Below are 20,189 nucleotides of genomic sequence, written 5' to 3'. Positions count from 1 at the left end.
CTTTATATACTAAAGGCACCTCCCTAGTTGCAGATTGATTGATGGATGGATGTGGTGATATTATTGCTTTCGTAAGCACTCTTCATATTTTGTTTAACAGGAAGCAAAGATGATTCGATTTTAAATTGTGAAATAGGTGCCTTTTCATCTATAGTCCTTCCCCTCTAACAAGGAGTTTGAGATGACGGCCTTTAACCCCATCAGGCTTAGCTGTGTATTTTTACTCAACACCTGAGGTGTCGCCTGATTTTGGAGGTCAGTAAACTCACCCTTCCTGTCACAGTGTTTGTGTCTGTAGTTGTTTGACAGGGAGCTGTGTGTGCGTCAGCTGAGGTACTCGGGCATGATGGAGACCATCCGCATCCGCCGCGCAGGATACCCCATCCGCTACACCTTCGTGGAGTTCGTCGACCGCTACCGGGTGCTCATGCCCGGAGTCAAACCGGCGTACAAACAGGTAGAGTGTGACTACAGCTGTATGTGTGTGTGTGTTGTTTATTTGTTGTTTAATATGCAAGGATAGAAGTCCATTTTTGGGGGAATATTCTGTTTGAAAAAGTAGGGGTTGTCTCACGAGACAATCATGTGTCAGATATTGTTTTTGAATGGAGAGATTACCGATTGTTTTTAGCCTCAATGTTGCTATAGGCAGCGAGTTTCTTCAAGTCAGTTTAATGTGAACTGCTATAATAAGTGAAATAAATGAATAAAAATGAGGACAAAGTTTTCAAATGCAGAAGCAGACTGTGAACTGAATCATCTGCCAAGCAGTCAACAAGTAACACTGTCACAGATTTATTAGGATTTAAACCCACTGGGCACCAAACAACTGAGGCCAAATCAGCCAGGAACAGTGTGTGTGTGTGTGTGTGTGTATGTGTGTGTGTGTGTGTGTGTGTGTGTGTGTGTGGCTATTATGATAAAGAGTTGTCTGACGCCTGGAACAGATCAGATCAGATGACACCACATGTGTGACACTGTGTTTGGTCACCATGCAGTTTTTTTCCCACAATCCCAACAGCAGTCTGTTTTCTTTGGACCCAGACATGTTTCCTGCCTTGGAGGTTCTATGTGTGAATGTGTGTGTGTGTGTGTGTGTGTGTGTGTGTGTGTGTGTGTGTGTGTTTTACTTAATTAACAGTTTAGAGTTAGTATTTGTCAGATTAGCTTTATGATTCAGTTCAAGTTTTAGAATTCATTGTTAGTGTTGGTCTTTTCATTAGAAAACTAATACTTATTATTCAACCTTATCATTGTGAGCATGTTAGCATGCTAACTTTGAGCAGTCAGCTCAAAGTCTCAGGGAGCACACTCACAGTTACATTATGTCAATCTGTTGTCATGTCTCTCGTCCACCAGGAGGACCTGAGGGGAACCTGCCAGAGGATCGCTGAGGCGGTGCTCGGCAGAGACGATGACTGGAAGATGGGAAAGACCAAGATCTTCCTCAAGGTACGACTGCATCAAAAGGCGGCTCCGCTCAATTCGGAGATCTGATGAATGATAAGATGAAACAGCATGATGTGTGGGTGCAGCCTGGAGGAAAATAGAGTACAAGAAAATCCATAGCTGACCTTGAATTCAAAAAAAGACACTTCACTATATTGGTGTGGTTTGAGTAAATCCTTGCAGGTTCATGATGCCGAGACATGATTGGCTATCTGCATTAATCAACAGGTGTAGCTAATGAAGTGGCTGCTGAGCGTTTCACATTATTATCTCAGCCAGGCGTCGGCCTGGGTGGAGGTTATGCCTTCGGTTGTGTGTGTGACCGCGTGAGTCTGCGAGTCCGTGCTTCCATGACTGTGAGTGAGCGTGCACCTCTGCGTCTGTCCATGGCTAATCTCGCATTCTGTTGCAATGTAAACTGCATCATATTTTGGGTGACCAGTTATGGCTGCATGCTCAAGGATCAGCAGTTTTATACTGCCATTGACTGCCTGCTCCTAACAGGCCCCAGGCCGGTAGGGGCCACTAGTGATAATACAGCTGAGTGCATCACCGACCTGCTCTTCTGAGTGCAGTTTTCTAGCTAATGAAGTTGTTTCTCTCAGCGTTCAACACATTATACAAAGAAAGACTTTGTTTGAACTGTTCAACTGCAGCTTGCTGGGAATAAACCAGTTCATCCCAGTAGTGAGGCTCTGTTGTGATTGTTTCCAGTTCACATGCCTGCTGATGGGAAAGTGTGTGTGTTTCTGCTTCCTGCTGTGTGTGTGTGTGTGTGTGTGTGTGTGTGTGTGTGTGTGTGTGTGTGTGTGTGTGCATGTGTGTGTCACAAGAGATGGTGAGAAAATTACCAAAGGTGTTTATTAAGTTCCCATCAGGTGTGTATATGTTTCTGTGTGTATTTAAACTTTATGAGTATTATTATTATTGCATATGTGTGAATGTGTGTGTGTTTTGGTTTCCCGCCCAGTGAGGACAGATGTTGTCCAGAGGTCACTGGTAAGGCACATCCGTTGCCTCGGTGACACTGTCACTTCTTTCCTCAGAGGTTAAATGAAAATATCAGCTGATGATGATTTAGGCTCAGTTTGTTTTCACAGTGTGTGATTCTGATCGAGCGATGACGTGTTTACACACCAAACACTTTGAGTTTTAAATGCATGGAACAGTGTTCATCAAAGTCCCACAGTAGCACAAACTAACTAACCAATTGAGATTGCGGAAGACCAGCAACTCCTCTGTTCTGCAACATAAAATTACTGTTTTTGTCAATGGAGTGTGGCGGCTTTGGAGAGAGCATAGATATATGCAATGCCTTCAGTTCCACATCGGAAAGGTCTGTCAAGACTAGACTAGACTGTAAAGAGACAGCGTTGTTAGGCAAAGTGTTGTGTAGATAACAATAGATTAACATTTTAAAAAACTGGTAAAACAGGGACTACCTACTATTGTTCCTATGGTATTTACATTGGTCCTCAGCAGTTAGCGAAATGGTCAAAATCTTAAAAGCTGAAACTAGTGTCCTTAATAACAATTTTCTGAGATCCAGTGTAAAATGGAGCAAGTGGTTTGTCTTCCGTGGATAGAATGATGCGGGTGGGTAAGGGATGTTTTTATTCCACTTCCTGTGTGCAAAACAAAAAGAAGTCACATTAATGAACCAGGTGAATCTACGGCTCCCCAGTTAGAGGAGACTGGAGGACACTTTTCTGTATCACGCCCCTGCCTTGTGTTTGAAGTTGATTATTCAGGTCTATTTTCACACAAATGTCTCGGCTCCTCCGGATTTAAGGCTAATCTCTATCAGGCCTTACCGCTCGGCTGGACAGGAAGCAGAACAGGAAGTAGAAAGTGCAGGGGGGTTGAAGGCAGGGCAGTACCCACACTTCCTCCTACAGGACGGATGGACAGGAGAAGTTTATGGTCTGTTAGCAAACTGGAAAGCTGTCACATCAAAGCATGTTGAGGGGAAAGTGCTGTAACTACAGCGTTTGGTTTACTGTGTCCTGACTTCAGAATGATTTTCCTGATTTTCAACAATTTGGGAAGGCGGATATATTTAGCTATTGTTAATGGAGCTACTCTGGGGGGGGGGGGGGGGACAATGCTAGACTGATGTGCAGACATTTATGGTTTCTAGAGGCTGAAGTCTTATGACTCTGGTGACCTCCATTGTTTTTTTTTTTGGTTTTTTTTATCCCTCTATGGAATGATGTTAGCTAATTATCTAGTTATATAATTAGGCAGCTGTTGGTCATTTTTTATCAATTTGTCTGATTAAATTGTGAAACAGAAGCACAGTATTTTTGAGAATAGTTGTGGATATTCAGTGATAATCTTTGCTTTTGCTGGGTTATCTGTTCTTTACGCTTATTGTCTCGCTAAAATATCCGTTCGAACCTTTTGAACCTTATGTTTCTGCAAACAGGGTTAAAAAACTTTGATTTTCTGTGGATACAATGTGATTTTTAGTCATTACACTCTCAAAACTGATGAACCAGAGAATTTTGTGTTTGTTACACACGAGTTCTCTCTCCGGCTGTGTAGGATCACCACGACATGCTGCTGGAGATCGAGAGAGACAAGGCCATCACAGACAAGGTCATCCTCATCCAGAAGGTGGTTCGAGGGTTCAAGGACAGGTAGGCCTTAAAAATCCAGTCTGGTGAACTTTTCGGATGAAACTGTAATTTGAGCCAGTCTTGCGTGTCACCCTCTAAAACCCCTAATCTGATTTTTTTTTTTTTTGGTGATAAAATATTTTGTCATGTAAGGATTCAAAGAAAAGTGGTATCTGATTTTTCATTTCCTGTCATCAGATCCAACTTCCTGAAGATGAGGAAGTCGGCTGTGTGGATCCAGAAGACGTGGAGAGGGTACCAGTGTCGGAAGAACTATGGAGCTGTGAGGACTCGCACGCAACAATTCAGCATGATTGTGATCTATGATGCAGCTCAGCTCGAGTAATTCATTATTATCAGAAAAGGTTGAAAAACAAATCTTTCTTCTTCGTCTTCGTTTTTGTTCCTGTGTCCCCCTTCAGATGCGAGCGGGCTTCTCTCGCCTCCAGGCTCTGGTCCGCTCCAGGAAGCTGTGTGCGTCGTACAACGTAGCGCGTCAGCGAATCACGGGCTTCCAAGGCCGCTGTCGGGGCTTCTTGGTGCGCCGGGCGTTCAGACACCGACTGTGGGCCGTCATCACCGTCCAGGCCTACACCAGAGGCATGATCGCTCGCCGGCTGTACAAGAGGCTGAAGGGAGAGGTAAAAGCACACACATGCACAGTAGTGGATTTGGGTCGAGCATGCAGTTTGTGCAGAAATCCAAGCGAAAGCAAGGGCTATCTGAGTGCGGGGACAGGCTTTTGTGGGAAAGAATTTTAAAATCTCAAGTGGAATCAATAAGTCGTGCTGTCAGATTGAAAGGACACACTCTTAAATAAAGATAGGAGAGCTTCAGTACACGTGTTGTTCCTCTCTCTCCTCTGCTGTGTGCAGAGAGAGGGCAGACGGGCCACAGCAGGATGTAGCGTGCGTTTCGTCTGCATTCATTCAAAATCCGGCACCTTCCTGCAGGGTTGTGCCGAGGTGTGAGTGTGTTTATTTGTGCTTTAGAAACAAAACCTCTGTGAAACGTAAAATAAAAAAACTTTTTATTCTTCTGATTCACTGCTTTGGTCGTACCAACGCAGCTCCCTCTCCTCATTCACCCTCGACCTCGCTCGACCTCTCTCTCTCACACACCTGATGAGCTGATGAGGACGGGGGAACTTTGAATGCTAGCTTTTATTATCATTTTTTCACTTAATTGCTTAATTCAATCCCTTAAGTTAATGTTATCCCTGCCACTTCAGTTGTCCCCAGCACCTCCACATTCTCAGTGCTGTTGACTTGAACACAGTTTAAATCTGATTTTTAACTGAGATGTTAAAGCAGCCCACTGGGGTTGAGCCCGTGTTGTATCTAGTTGTTCTTTTCTGACAGTGGACTCCCCCCCCCCTCAGTACCGCAGGAGGCTGGAGGCGGAGAAGATGCGTCTGGCTGAAGAGACCAAACTGAGGAATCAAATGTCAGCGAAACGAGCGAAGGCCGAGGCTGAGCGCAAACACCAGGTAGGAGTTCAACGAAGAACACATCGGAGACATTTTCAAAACATCCGTTTATGTATCTTCTTTAAATGGATTAGGATGCATCATTCTAGTTTGGGATATCTTAACTTTCTTTGTAGCATACACCCACCTGTCTTAATCAGTATGTTTAACAGATGTTCGGACAACATTTCTGTATTTTAATTTGTCACATGCTTGTGTTTCCTGCTTTGAGCTGTGAATCGTTCCAGCAGAGGAAACCAAGTGGCCCAACGTGTAAAATAGAGTACAGATGTGTAAAATAGAGTACAGATGCCTGTTTTGTTTACAGATATTATCCTTATTATTACACTGTGGTTTCACTAGGAGCGTCTGGCCCATCTGGCCAAAGAGGACGCCGAGCGGGAGAAGAAGGAGAAGGAGGAGGCCCGGAGGAAGAAGGAGATGGTGGAGCAGATGGAGAAGGCCCGTTTGGAACCCGTCAACGACTCCGACATGGTGGACAAAATGTTCGGCTTCCTGGGGACGACGACCTCTTTCGCGGGCCAGGAGGGACAGGCTCCTGCCGGCTTTGAGGTGAGTCAACAAAAGGTTTCCGTTGTTCTTTGGCGCAAATTGTATTGTCAGCGCGATTATATACTACATATGTATAAAAGAGTTGAAAAAGGAATCTTACAATTATTGATATTCTACGGATTTATTCTAAGTGCAGGTCCTTTAGAAATAATCCCATTACCTCTTCAAGTTATTTAAATACCCCTCAGATTTGTTTTGATGATGAAAATTCATTGTGATGACAAATTTTTTTCCCCTTGTGCAGTTTAGAAATTTCCTTTTTCAGTCAGATTTAAACTTGTTAAATAGATTAAAAATAATAAATTAATAACAAAAAGTCTTGCAGTTACTTTTGCGTTACAATGTTTGGACAGTGTTGGGTTTGAGTACAATAAGTGACAGAGTTGACATTTATTCAGCTGTATGTATATACATACAAAATAATTCTATATTTGAAAGTGGGCGAATGTACCCCAAATAGTTTAGGGGGAAATGAAATTGAATTACTAACCGTATTGCGTTAACAGGTTAATTACATTATTTTCACATTTGTCTGAGAGGTCAGAGAATTTTCTCATCACTTAAGAGAAGACAAACGTCAGAGTTTCAGTCTGGAGAGTCTCACCTGAAGCTCCTGTCTCCTCTGCAGGACCTGGAGCGGACCCATCGGGAGCTGGAGGAGGAGGATCTGGACGAGGCTCTTCCTCTGCCTGAGGACGACGAAGAGGAGGATCTATCGGAGTACAAGTTTGCCAAGTACGCCGCCACCTACTTCCAGGGCACCACCACACACACCTACGTCCGACGGCCTCTCAAACAGCCTCTGCTGTTCCACGACGACGAGGGAGACCAGCTGGTAGGTCACCTTTGACCCCTGACCCCACGGCAGACTAACCATGTTTTCAGATTTGTGACGATGCTTTTTTTTCAGTTGATCTCGAAAGGCTTTTTAAATAGTTTATTTTGCTGAAGAAGTAGGAGAATTTCTTCAACTCGAGATAAGATTTCATCTGGCAAACTTGAATGAATAAAAATGTATCCTCCGTGTCCCGGGCCCAGGCTGCTCTGGCGGTGTGGATCACAGTGCTGAGGTTCATGGGAGATCTGCCGGAGCCCAAGTACCACACGGCCATCAGCGACGGGAGCGAGAAGATCCCCGTCATGACCAAAATCTACGAGACGCTGGGGAAGAAGACGTACAAGAGAGAGCTGCAGGCGCTGCAGGGGGAGGGCGAGGTAAGGGGGAGGAGAGGGGATTTATACAGTTAAAGTTTAAAACTAGAGCTGCTCTGTGATGTGCTGCTGTTAGTTCATCAGCCATGTTTCCTATCCCTAAGTGGAGGGACATGTGATGTACAGCCACAGTATGTTTTCATTGTATATATGCTTTAAAATAACTTAAAACTTTACATTAGTAAGTTCATTGGTTTTTTTGGGGTGCAGGTCATTTATCAACTGTTTCCATAACTTTTAAGAGTGTAAAGATTGTTTTCTAAATGGAGATATCTAAAAACAAATGAAGTTTCTCTGATCTACTCTAACACTTTGAATGTGAGCTATGATATTGATTTTGGAGACTAAACATTTAATCCACTAGATTCATCCAACTTGAAAAGGTTCATTTTCACCAGAGTTTCCACATAGTTTCACAGAGATCGACAGGTTGTGGCCGTAATGCATCAAGAAACGGAGCGATGTGTGAAGAAGACTGCTAGCTGATCTCAGGGAGTTCAAAAACATTTAAAAAATGTTCTTTGTAATTATTTTATGATTATTTGTTCTGACTCAAGAATACACACAAAGGGCTTCATGTCTGAACAGATGAAGGATTCACCAGTTTGCTTTAGGAAGGCGTCTCTTTGTAGCGTTGTACTTCACGTCAAACCGTTCCCTCTTTATTTCTTCACTCGCTCAAACTAACTTCTTCTCTTCATTTGATGCTTTAGGATGTAAAAGAAAAGCCATCCATGAAAAAACAAACAGGAGACGCATCCTGCCAAAACTGAAAAACAACCTGCAAGAAAGTCGTTCCGTAGAATGGCAGATCTTTAAATTAATTTTAATTTAATCCTCTTGTCCAGTTGCTTGTTAAATGACTCAAGTCAAATAAAAGCCAAGTTTTTCTCACGGCGAACATCCGGATCATTGACTGTACCACTGTTGAGGTTCTGGACTCCAGACGGAGAGTCCCATTGTTACGTATCATGTGAGCATCTCTGATCAGTGGTCTTGTCCCTCACTCAGACGCCTCACACAGACAGCCACAAGAAGAACAGCGTACGGCACAAACTGGTGTCCCTCACCCTGAAGAAGAAATCCAAGATCACCGAGGAGGTGAGAGACAGAGAGACGGCGGGATTATGAAAACTACCTTTCAGGTGGATTCATCTCTAGGCGGCATGTTGCAGAAGTAGAAAAGTCACAGTCTGATGCGTTTCAGGTCACCAAGCGCCTCAACGATGGCGAGCACGGTCGCCACGGCAACAGCATGCTGGAGGACCGGCCAACATCCAACCTGGAGAAACTTCACTTCATCATCGGCAACGGGATCCTGAGACCAGGACTCAGGTACACACACACACACACACACACACACACATTTACGTCATCATGAGGCTGTGGTTTTCATAGAATAACATGGATATCACTGGCATGAATTCATTACATCAATACATCAAAGAATGATGTGTGGCCTGAATATAATAAGATAATATCTTTGCTGTTATTGTCAAACAAAAAGAGTCTCCTGCATTATAGCAGCAGCAAAGAAGAACAGACAATTCACATTTCTATGCATCCAAATGTGTCTGGAAAAGATTTGAAAGCCTCTTAATCAGACATTTAAACTTTCTCTTAAATTTAAGAGAGAGCTCAGGAGACATGTTGTGGCTTTATAATCACTTTCCATCTTCTATTTCTGAACTTGTCAGTTTATCATTGGATTATACTTACTGTATGTGTGTGTGTGTGTGTGTGTGTGTGTGTTAGGGACGAGATCTACTGTCAGATCAGCAAGCAGCTGAGTCAGAACCCGTCCAAGAGTTCTCACGCTCGTGGCTGGATCCTCATCTCTCTGTGTGTCGGCTGCTTCGCCCCTTCAGACAAGTTTGTCAAGGTCAGGATATTCAAAAGTTATGGATTTTTATTATCTATTCAATTGAAATATGCAGGAGGAAGACGTCTTAAAGTTCACATATTTCCACAGTTGTTTGTTTTCTGAATGGATCCTCATTGAGGTAGCCTCATAAGAGGCTTTTGTCTTTCTGTGAGAAAGCGAATACGTTTAAATTTGCGTACAACCCGATCGATTATCTGTCAATTATTATTACTTATTATTTTTCTAATACTGCCCTCTGGATGCTACCTCAGGGAGTTACTCGCTTGCTGTTTTGCATTTCTACCTACAGTACCTGAGGAACTTCATCAACAGCGGGCCGCCGGGTTACGCTCCGTACTGTGAGGAGAGACTGAGACGAACGTTTGTCAACGGGACGAGAACACAGCCTCCCTCCTGGCTGGAGCTGCAGGTACAAACACACGCACACACACACACACACACACACACACACACATCAACACAATTTGGCTTTATGGTTTTTAACAATGGGACTAAATGCTATAGTGTAAGTACAGAAAATCAAAAAGACTGTTTCGTAATGTGTTTCCTTTGACTAAAGCAGAAAAATACATGAAGTATAGTATAAAGTAAAAGAATAAGAGGTACATGGCAGTGTAAGAAATAAAGAATTATTTCATTTAAAGCAGTGGAAAATTAGGTAGTAGAGGGAAAATTGAGTGGAGTCAAAGAGCAGTGTGCATGACAGTCTGAGCAATAAATAAACACAATATTGTGGGAGACAGAGGGAAATGTGGTAAAAACAAAAGAAGATGACTTAGACCTGCACAAAGGAACTGTTAAGGTGACGGTGTGAGCAGAACGCAGTGCTCTGTTGGTAGCAGAGTCTCAGGAGGTCACTGAGTCGACAGTGAAGTGATTTCAAAGCAACAGGTTTTTCATTTGGAAACAACTCAGCTTAAGTTCTGAGATCTCTCTCCAGGCCACCAAGTCGAAGAAGCCCATCATGCTGCCGGTGACGTTCATGGACGGTACCACCAAAACACTGCTGACGGACTCCGCCACCACGGCCAAGGAGCTCTGCAACGCCCTGTCCGACAAAATCAACCTGCAGGACCGCTTCGGCTTCTCGCTCTACATCGCACTGTTTGACAAGGTGGGCACACACACACACACACACACACACGTGAGGACCATCATTGGCACTGAGGAGCCCTTAACCCTTAAAGCCCCCAACAGTCATCTGCTGAGAGTGGAAAGTTTCTCTTTGCTAACCTTAAATCTGAGTTGAACAGCTGGACGTCCCAGATGATTTTGTGACATCACAACTAGTTTGCAGTCAATCCAGGTTCAATATGCACTTTACTCCAGTGTGACATGATGTTGAAACCTCGAGCACACATTCACCAGATTGGCTTCGCAGTGAAGCAGGAGACATTGAAGTTCAACACTTTTTGATGAAAAATATTTACATTTTCATAAATTGTGGAAGAATATTGAGAATTTTAATGAAACTTTAACTTCCTGAGACCCAAGCTTTTGTTTGATATGCATTTTTAATTTCTCTTAGCTATTTGTGATTAGTAGGACCTAATACGTATACAACTTTTTCTTCCCTCATCCTCTGTGACATGACTGAGGAATACACTGCTCCATCTCAGCAGTAGATGCAGAATGTGCATGATTGTGCTTTTAAAATTAAATTGTCAGGCTGTAGTGTGCAAATGAGAACTCAAGGATTCAAGGATTCAAGCATCATTTATTGTCATTCCCCTAAACTCAGTGTTGCACAACAAAATGCAGTTGTGACGTAGTCCATTTATGCCACACAACAAAAATATGAGAAAACAAAAACAACAGAGCATTCCTGTAGTGCAGTTTCTGCCATACGTGCTCCAGTAATAAAAACAAAAAGACAACAAATTAAGACAAAAATGTAGTAAAGTTAATAATAGCTACCGGCCTCCGTTGCCATTAGCGCTTGTCCCCTGATTTATACATCACACAAAGTATTTCATATTGCACGTGACTGTAGTGAAGCTTAAAACAACCGACCAACAAACATAACATCATTTTTATATATTTATTTTGTTAAGAAGTTATAAATATAACAACAAATATAAATGATCTAAACTAATCTCTAAAAAAGGAGTATCTCATTTATTTTGAGTTGCACTGGGTTTAATGGAAGTCTTTGTGGAAAAACCATCAGATGCTAAATTATTATTCAAAGCCAAGTATTCTTTATGTGTCTCAATGTCCTCACCTTCCCAAAATGTATTCACTTTCAAATTGTGAAACTGAAACTGGTCCTTTACAATTATATTAATGATTCTTATACATTTCAATAATGATGGTAATGAATGAATATAGATTAAAAGTTCAGAGATTATTATGTTAAAAATACTATTCGATTTTGCACTAGTGAAACTAAATCACATTAGAAAATAATAATAATCATCAAAATCATTGTGTATAGTAGCAGGAATGAATGATTTTCCTCCTGCAGGTCTCGTCTTTGGGCAGCGGGAACGACCACGTGATGGACGCCGTGTCGCAGTGCGAGCAGTACGCCAAGGAGCAGGGAGCCCAGGAGAGGAACGCCCCCTGGAGGCTGTTCTTCAGGAAGGAGATCTTCACGCCCTGGCACTCCCCCACCGAGGACCAGGTCGCCACCAACCTCATCTACCAACAGACTGTCAGGGGCGTCAAGTTCGGAGAGTACCGCTGCGACAGGGTGCGTTATTTATGTCTCCTTATTTACTTTAAAGAATTGACATTTTGTGGATATAAAATAAATTTGCTTTCTTGCTGAGAGTTTGATTAAGAGACTGATACCACTGTCATGTCTGCATGCCAAGTATGAAGCTGGAGCATAAAGTGTATATTAGAAGTGAACGAGTTTTGCGATTTCGCTGTCGCCATCTTAAATTACGACCATCCTCATGTCGGCTTTTTTTTGCAACCAATGAACATAAATTACCATATTTGGAATGCAGAGGAGTGACGTAGAGATGCCGTATACGTCTCTGGTAGTGGCAGCAACCTGTCAATCACAAGGTAGCCCCGCTCTAAAGCATACCCTGCTTTATGGTCTGTTTGACTCTAAATGGACCATCATTTACTAAATGAACATCATGCTGTATTGAAGAATACTTGAAACTAGAGATTGAGACCATAAACTCATGTTTACAATGTTTACTGAGGTAATAAATCAAGAGAGAAGTAGAGTCATTTTCTCATAGACTTCTATACAACCAGAGGAGTCGCCCCCTGCTGGTGAGGAGAGAGAATGCAAGTTGTAAGAGCTGGAGCTAGAAGCCAGTTAGCTTAGTTTAGCACAAAGACTAGAAACGGGGAATAAGCTAGCTGGGCTCAGTCCGTAGTGCACAGATATGAGAGTGGCCATCTAATTCAAAACAAATATGATTATTTCCCAAAATGTTGAAATATTCCTTTAAATAGTTTGTGAGAACTTAAGCTAGGGAGTACTAGAAGTCCCTTTGCAAACATATATTTAAGTGACTAGTTTACTTCATCTCTTTGGACTATAGTTCTTTTTTATTATCATTTATGATAAAAGATGTTAAAAAAGTCACTTTGGATATATCATAAAACAACATATCTCATAGAACAAATATACACAACGTATATACACAACACAATATATATATCAGCAAAAGTACTGTAATTCTACAGTGAATTGTGGTTTTTAGGTACTAGTAACAGTAAAAACAAGTAAGAAGACTGATCAGAGAACTGATCAAGACAAAACAAAGTTCATATTCATGTGTTTCTAAAAATAATCCTCCAAACAAACCTACCGGTATCTGTCTCTCTGTGTCCCCAGGAGGACCTGGCAGAACTGGCCTCTCAGCAGTATTACGTCGACTACGGTTCGGAGATCCTTCTGGAGCGCCTGCTGAGCCTCATCCCCTCCTACATCCCCGATAGAGAGATCAGCAGCTCCAGGACGGTGGAGAAATGGGCTCATTTCATCATGGCTGCACACAAAAAGGTGTTCGTCACTGGGACAACGTCTGTCAACGTCCTCCCAGCGAATTAATGGAGAATGGAACCTGCAGGTTTCAGCCAGGCCTCTAGGGATGTCAGTCCACCTCTTTGATTTAGATTTGGATTTAGACTCAGAAATTATTAGATGGATTGACATGAATTGTTCAGACTTTCATAGTCCTCAGAGGAAGAATCCTTTTTCCTTTTGTGATCCCTTATCATGTCCTTGAGCACCACCAGCTGCTTGACATTGCTTGACATGCTAAACTAAGATGGTGAACATGGTAAACATTATACCTGCTCAACTACACAGAGCAGCAAGCAGTTTGGCTGTATTTGAAAGGAAATACATTTGTGTTCATGGATACTTGAGAATATGTTTAAAAATATATAAATTTGCACTTTTGCACATGGGAAGTTACCTGGTGATGCATGTATGTAGATTAATTAGATTAATGATTTTTGTATATTTTGCATATAAACATTCTCAAGTACATATTTTTCTTTGCATAATGCAAACATTTGACTTTCAGATGATCTAACTGGTTGAGCTAAAAACCTACAGTCAAATCCAAGTATTTTAATATTCTTGTGAACAGTTTTTTATGGGCTTTAAGTCTGCAGGGGAAGTGCTGCTTGGTGTGTTTGCATTCATATTGGAGCAATAATTAGAAAAAGAAAACCATTTACTGTGTGAAACACCATCCTCCCCCAAAACACCTCAAAGTTATTCATGTGTCATTTCACACGTGAACATATTAAAACATCTCTCTCTCTGGCTGCTCAGGGCATCTACACCCAGAAGAGATTTGACCCTCAGAAGGTGAAGGAGGAAGTGGTGGACTTCGCTCGACACAAGTGGCCTCTGCTTTTCTCTCGTTTCTACGAAGCCTTCAAGTTCTCGGGTGAGAATCTACGACCTCTTTTAGTTGATTGATTTAGTTTCAGTTGAGTCCGCTAACCTTTCACATACATACAAAGCGTGATGGTCATTGCACAAACATTAAGTACAAATATGAGCAACCAAATAATTATTTCACCTCAATTTCAGGCCTTTGACATATTCATGATAATTATAGAGAAGCAGGCGTTGGCAAATATTTCTTAGATCTAACTCAGTACACGCAATACATATATACTGTATACATAGAGAAGTAAACGTGTAGTTAACAGAAGTAAAAGTATTATTATGCCATGGTTACGTGAAGGCAAGAAAAACAAAGAAATGAAAAGAAAAAGATCCTGCAGATGAGGAAAACTACCTGTGGAAATATGGATAAGTCCAAATCTAATGAAATATTAACAATAAAGTTAATAAAATGACACAGTCCCTTCTAGGAGCCTTCCTAAGAAATCAGTTAAGTATTGACGGTTATTAAAAACTATGGGAACCCATATAATGCAGAATATGTGAACATAATGTCACGGATATTGTCCTGTTGTATCCTTCAGGTGTGAAACCTTCATCCTCTCCTCTCTGCATCTCTCAGGTCCCAGTCTGCCTAAAAACGACCTGATCGTGGCCGTCAACTGGACCGGGGTTTATTTTGTAGATGAGCAGGAGCAGGTCCTCCTGGAGCTCTCCTTCCCAGAAATCACTGCAGTTTCCAGCAGCAGGTGAGGCATGCTGGGAGCTGTAGTCACTCAACGGTCCTTTCCTTCCATCATCATCCACTTCCTTTTATCTCATCCAAGTTCAAGCTATACCAGTACAAGTCTATTTACTGTTTTCAAACTGGCTCCGGTTTCTCTCTTCCAACAACAACAGCTGTAATTTCACTTTTTAATTCCCTATGAGGACATTTATTTTCTTTGAAGTGTCTAAATAAATCAGTTTATTTTGTCGTTTGATTCGGAGGACTTGTTTTGCTTCCAGGGGAGGAAAGTTACAGAGTCAGAGCTTCACTTTGGCAACCATCAAAGGAGACGAGTACACCTTCACCTCCAACAACGCGGAGGACATCCGGGACCTGGTGGTGACCTTCCTGGAAGGCCTGAGGAACAGGTCGAAGTTTGTGGTCGCGCTGCAGGACAACCCCAACCCCAGTAAGTCCTGAACGGTGAAGGATATACGTATATATACAAACATATATATATATATATATATATATATATACATATACATATATACATATACATATATGAAAATGAATCAATTAATGATCGAAATTATTGTAGATTTAATTTTACTTTCGATCAACTAATCAATATATATAAAAAAATGTATGATTGCAACTAATCCATAGTCTAAATTCGTGGTGGTTTGCCTTGTGTGTGGAGTGATCCTCTTTGGACTACGGCAACATGTTGGTAGTATGCACAAACCCAGAATAACATTTTCACATAAAGATAGTTCATCTGAAACAGTGTGCAACACTATTGTACTTTGAGTACATTATACGTTAGAGAGATTCCCATCAAACACATTTTTAGTAATGTAATATTAGTAGTAATAGAAGAAATGCCAGTTAGTCATCTCACCTCCTACTGTGTTTCTGTTTCCACAGCTGGAGAGGAGTCCACGTTCCTGAGCTTCATGAAGGGAGACCTGATCCTGTTGGACCAGGACACCGGTGAGCAGGTGCTCAACTCTGGCTGGGCTCACGGTGTCAACGAACGGACCAATCAGAGAGGAGATTTCCCAGCCGACTGCGTCTATGTCCTGCCCTCCGTGACCCGACCTCAGCAAGAAATAATGGTGAGAGAAGAAGACACCGCATCTAAGAGCGTTTGTGACGTGAACTTGGTTGTGAGAAGGAGACTCGTCTTTACAGCACTGACTTCCTCCTCTTCTCGTTAGGAGCTGTTTCATGTTACGGGCACAGCTTATTCTGCAGCAAGATGGAACTTCATTTCAGAATTTTTAATCCAAAAGTTTTTTTAGGTTGAGTAATAACTTTCCACAGTTCAACCAAAAGTTTCAGAACAAAATATCTGATTATTAGTGAAGTTTATTTTCTATTATCTTATATATCTATAAAAAATATATAACAGAAAACAACTGAATCCAAAGAAACACATCAGGATCAAAATGAACAATGTGGAGATTCAATGTTAGTTTACGTCCATGACAGACAACAGGAACAAACATGTGTGTCAGCTGACATTGTACACACGGCAGCAGAAAGCTGAATAAGCAAGTTTGTAATTATATTTACATTCAAGACATTAATCAAAGTAAGCTGTTTAACCCTGTGATGCTCTTGTTATATTTTTCTCTCACACCATTACTTCTGTATTTTTGAGGGAGTATAGAGTACTTTTCTATTTAATTACCCAGCACACTGTAGACTTTAAAATAACACATCACAGTCACTTGAAAGGAAGTTGACCGTTAGAATTTGACTTCAATACAAAACGGGACTTACATTTCATTATATTAACAGAAGGGAATTTAACTTACATTTCCTTCTGTGCATCGGACAAAGAACAAAGAGAGATGAAGAGCCAATTGGGGCCCAAAATGTTGTGTTTTTTAATGTAATAAAATGTCTATTTTAAAGAGTGTCGTGCCTCTTTCTCCAGCTCTAATCCCATTTTGGTTTCCTGCGTTTTGCACACTGGGATGTTAACATTCAAAACTTGCTAACACGTTGCTGTAACAGTTTGAATCTGATCTGATTCAAACATCCGTCGCTTCCTTTTGTTTGAACAAAGTTACTGGAAGTCCTTTATGATAAAACGCTCAATGTGAAATGAATGTAATCTGATGTGATCCAACCAATCAGGCGCTGATTACCATGACGCCGGACCAGCGACAGGAGTCGGTTCGTGTTTCGCAGCTCGTCCTGCCGGAGAGCGACGACAGGATGAAACCCTACACGCTGGAGGAGTTCTCCTACGACTACTTCAGGTACACACACACACCACACACCTACACACAAGCACACACACATTAAAACTAACTTATCCGTGAAACATCTTACTGTTTTAGATTATAGTTTGGCTTGTTATTCTCTGAAAATACTTTCAGACACAAGCTGTAAATCCTCCTGAAGTTATGGAGCAGCTCAGGGATCGGTCCTCGGCCCTTTGGTGTTCTTCATGTACCCTTTAAACAGAATCATTCACAGTAATGAAATCAATTGACTCACGGAATGAATGATTTAATAATTGCACGAAATTAAGTGAGATCGTCTATCTGGAAACTTGAAATCAGACAGCTCAGAAGTTATCATCATCGCAGGTCCATTTGTGGCCAGTAAATTGAAATTTGATCGACAAGCAGTCAAGTCAACATGTCGCCTGCTTCTTCCAGGCCTCCTCCCAAACACACCCTGAGCAGAGTGATGGTCACTAAGAATCGTGGGAAGGACAAGATGTGGAGCTGCACCAGAGAGCCGCTGAAGCAGCCGCTGCTGAAGAAGGTGGTGAACCACGAGGAGCTGGCTCAGGACGCCTGCATGTCCTTCATAGATATCTTTTGAAAAACAGCTGACGTGACGCTGTTTAAGACTGATGGTCCTGACCATTTCAATGTACTCAGGCTCCTCTGTGGCGTCAGGCTTCACTAAATTGTCAACCAAAACTGCTCTAATCCTGACCCGAACAAAGCTGGTTTCCAAATGTACTCAGTTAACTCTGTGTTGACCGGTTTCACTGTGAGCTTGTCAATGTGAAAGAGGTTTGTGACTAACAGCAAATGCAACAAACACAGATCCAGAGCAGCACATTCATTCACTGCAAAGAAAATTATTTTTAAAATATGCTTTCGTACAAGAGACCGGTTAGATTATTTGATAATGCTGTGTTATCATTGACTTTATCTTAATGTGCTTTTGCTTTAACAGAAAAAAAAACAACAGATCACTATGATATAAATCAGCAACATAAGAAGCTGAAACTAATAAAGAAACCAATAGAAGCACAAGTTAACCTCACAACTTATTGTTGATCTATAATTTCAAAAGGAATAACTGCTGTAGGTTTAGTTCACTGTGTCGGTGACCACAACAGCACATTCGCCCCATTCTTATGTTTTTATGACCACAGAAATTCTTAAGTTTGTAGTCCAGTGTGTGTAACATGCTTTTAGTGAAGTGAATGAAACCCGCACGGAGTATTAAAGATCCAAATGTTTCCTCGTCTTGATTCTACGTCAGCTCGTGTCCGTCTGTTGCAGCCCTTTACCCTGACGTTAACCTCGTGATATTCAGCCAAAACAAATCTGAACCTGATTTATTTATATTTATTACCACAGATTTTCTTTCCATGCTGGACTCCTGAGGTTGATGAATATTGGTTAAATTCAAGCTCTCTGTCTCACATCCACATGTTCATGCCCATTCTCTCATTTGTATTCGAGCCAATCAGGTTGTTTTATTCCTTGACGTTTGTCCCACCTATGATGAAGTACATGGGCGACTACCCGTCCAAACGGACGCGCTCCGTCAACGAGTTGACGGACCAGATCTTTGAAGGAGCGCTGAAGGCCGAACCTCTGAAAGACGAGATCTACTGTCAGATCATCAAGCAGCTCACCGACAACCACGTCAAGTGTGTAAACCGACGCCGTTATCAGTGTTATCAGTGCACAGTATGAATGATGATAATACTTGTAAGGTTCACACTTACATAAAAACTTTTCAGTGAAGTCACACCAGATTTTCCTGAATCTACTTCTGAGTTATAACGAAACACAACCCAAACACTGAAGGTTTTCATCATCACTGTGTCTGCAGTATTGAGCAGGAAGAACATTGCTAAGCAGACTCTGAACATGAGCGTCTTTGTTCTGCTGCTGCAGGTACAGTGAGGAGAAAGGCTGGGAGCTGCTGTGGTTGTGTACTGGTCTGTTTCCTCCCAGTAACGTGCTGCTGCCTCACATCCAGCGCTTCCTCCAGTCCAAGAAACACCACCCCCTCTCTGGAGACTGCATGCAGAGGCTGCACAAGGCTCTACGGTACAACGCCAGGCTTTCATTTGTTTCAACTGATTATTGCTGAATTTCAATTCAATTCAATTTAGTTTGTATAGCCCAAAAGCACAAATTTGCCTCAGAGGGCTTTACAATCTCTACACATATGACATCCTCTGTACCGGGACCCTCACATCAGAACAGGAAGAACTCCCCCAAAAACAACCTTTACCGGGGAGAAAAGAGGAAGAACCCTGAGGGAGAGCAACAGAGGAGGATCCTCTATCAGGATGGACAGACGTGTGATAGATGTCATGTGTACAGAATGAACAAGATAACAGAGTTACAACACATTCAATGCATATGACAGAAATGATTCATATGATGAGAGTAATAAGTATAATAATGATGGAAAAATTACAACTACTAGTAATAACAGCAGAAGTTATAGTAGAATAACAATGATAACAAAAGCAGTAATGGTATAGAGGTAATAGCAGTGTGACTAATGAATATTTATAACTTCAGAAGGTTATTAAAACACACCAAACACACACACACACCACTAATCAGAAGGTTAGCAGTTCATCCCGGTTCCTGAATTTTTTTTTGTTTTATTGTTGTCATGGTAACAGTAACGGATCCAGGAAGTACCCCCCTCATCTGGTGGAAGTGGAGGCGATCCAACACAAGACAACCCAGATCTTCCACAAAGTTTACTTCCCCGATGATACAGACGAGGTCAGACACACACACACACACACACACACACACTATCATACCGGTGTATATATTTCCTCTTATCAACAAGAAAATTGACAAATCGAGCATGCTTGTGCTCTCAAAACATGCAGGCATTTGAAGTGGAGTCCAGCACCAAAGCAAAGGATTTCTGCCAGAACATCTCGACTAGACTGCTGCTCAAATCCCCTGAAGGCTTCAGCCTCTTCGTTAAGATCTCAGACAAGGTCAGAGGTCAAGGAGTGTTGCTCTATCTATTTATCTAACTATCTATATAACATCATTGTTTCATTAGGCTCGACAAGTTGTTGTCAAAGTAGAAATATGGAAATGAAAACTGTTTATTACCATATACATTATGTGATGTGTGTGTGTGTGTGTGTGTGTGTGTGTGTGTGTGTGTGTGTGTGT

At 41.8% G+C, this 20,189-nt stretch overlaps 1 protein-coding gene across 2 annotated transcripts in view; it reads left to right on the top strand.

Annotated features, from left to right (window-relative positions):
- myo7aa (myosin VIIAa) overlaps positions 1 to 20,189 on the top strand; it is a 61,082-nt gene that overhangs the window by 36,045 nt on the left and 4,848 nt on the right. For both annotated transcript variants that reach the window (XM_031878703.1, XM_031878704.1), the window contains exons 19-44: positions 299 to 457; positions 1,360 to 1,452; positions 3,997 to 4,091; positions 4,269 to 4,353; positions 4,493 to 4,711; positions 5,452 to 5,559; positions 5,902 to 6,111; positions 6,740 to 6,946; positions 7,150 to 7,326; positions 8,335 to 8,424; positions 8,531 to 8,658; positions 9,079 to 9,205; positions 9,498 to 9,617; positions 10,149 to 10,322; positions 11,676 to 11,903; positions 13,017 to 13,184; positions 13,968 to 14,085; positions 14,671 to 14,797; positions 15,057 to 15,226; positions 15,688 to 15,878; positions 16,909 to 17,033; positions 17,439 to 17,596; positions 18,523 to 18,676; positions 18,927 to 19,082; positions 19,673 to 19,778; positions 19,892 to 20,005. In XM_031878703.1, coding sequence (XP_031734563.1) covers positions 299 to 457; positions 1,360 to 1,452; positions 3,997 to 4,091; positions 4,269 to 4,353; positions 4,493 to 4,711; positions 5,452 to 5,559; positions 5,902 to 6,111; positions 6,740 to 6,946; positions 7,150 to 7,326; positions 8,335 to 8,424; positions 8,531 to 8,658; positions 9,079 to 9,205; positions 9,498 to 9,617; positions 10,149 to 10,322; positions 11,676 to 11,903; positions 13,017 to 13,184; positions 13,968 to 14,085; positions 14,671 to 14,797; positions 15,057 to 15,226; positions 15,688 to 15,878; positions 16,909 to 17,033; positions 17,439 to 17,596; positions 18,523 to 18,676; positions 18,927 to 19,082; positions 19,673 to 19,778; positions 19,892 to 20,005 — 3,807 coding nt within the window. The remainder of the gene's footprint in view (positions 1 to 298; positions 458 to 1,359; positions 1,453 to 3,996; positions 4,092 to 4,268; positions 4,354 to 4,492; positions 4,712 to 5,451; positions 5,560 to 5,901; positions 6,112 to 6,739; positions 6,947 to 7,149; positions 7,327 to 8,334; positions 8,425 to 8,530; positions 8,659 to 9,078; positions 9,206 to 9,497; positions 9,618 to 10,148; positions 10,323 to 11,675; positions 11,904 to 13,016; positions 13,185 to 13,967; positions 14,086 to 14,670; positions 14,798 to 15,056; positions 15,227 to 15,687; positions 15,879 to 16,908; positions 17,034 to 17,438; positions 17,597 to 18,522; positions 18,677 to 18,926; positions 19,083 to 19,672; positions 19,779 to 19,891; positions 20,006 to 20,189) is intronic.

Source organism: Anarrhichthys ocellatus, unplaced genomic scaffold (genome assembly GCF_004355925.1).
Source record: "Anarrhichthys ocellatus isolate YVR2014 unplaced genomic scaffold, GSC_Weel_1.0 scaffold194, whole genome shotgun sequence".
Taxonomy (NCBI): Eukaryota; Metazoa; Chordata; class Actinopteri; order Perciformes; family Anarhichadidae; genus Anarrhichthys; species Anarrhichthys ocellatus.
This window is presented reverse-complemented; position numbering and strand designations above follow the sequence as displayed.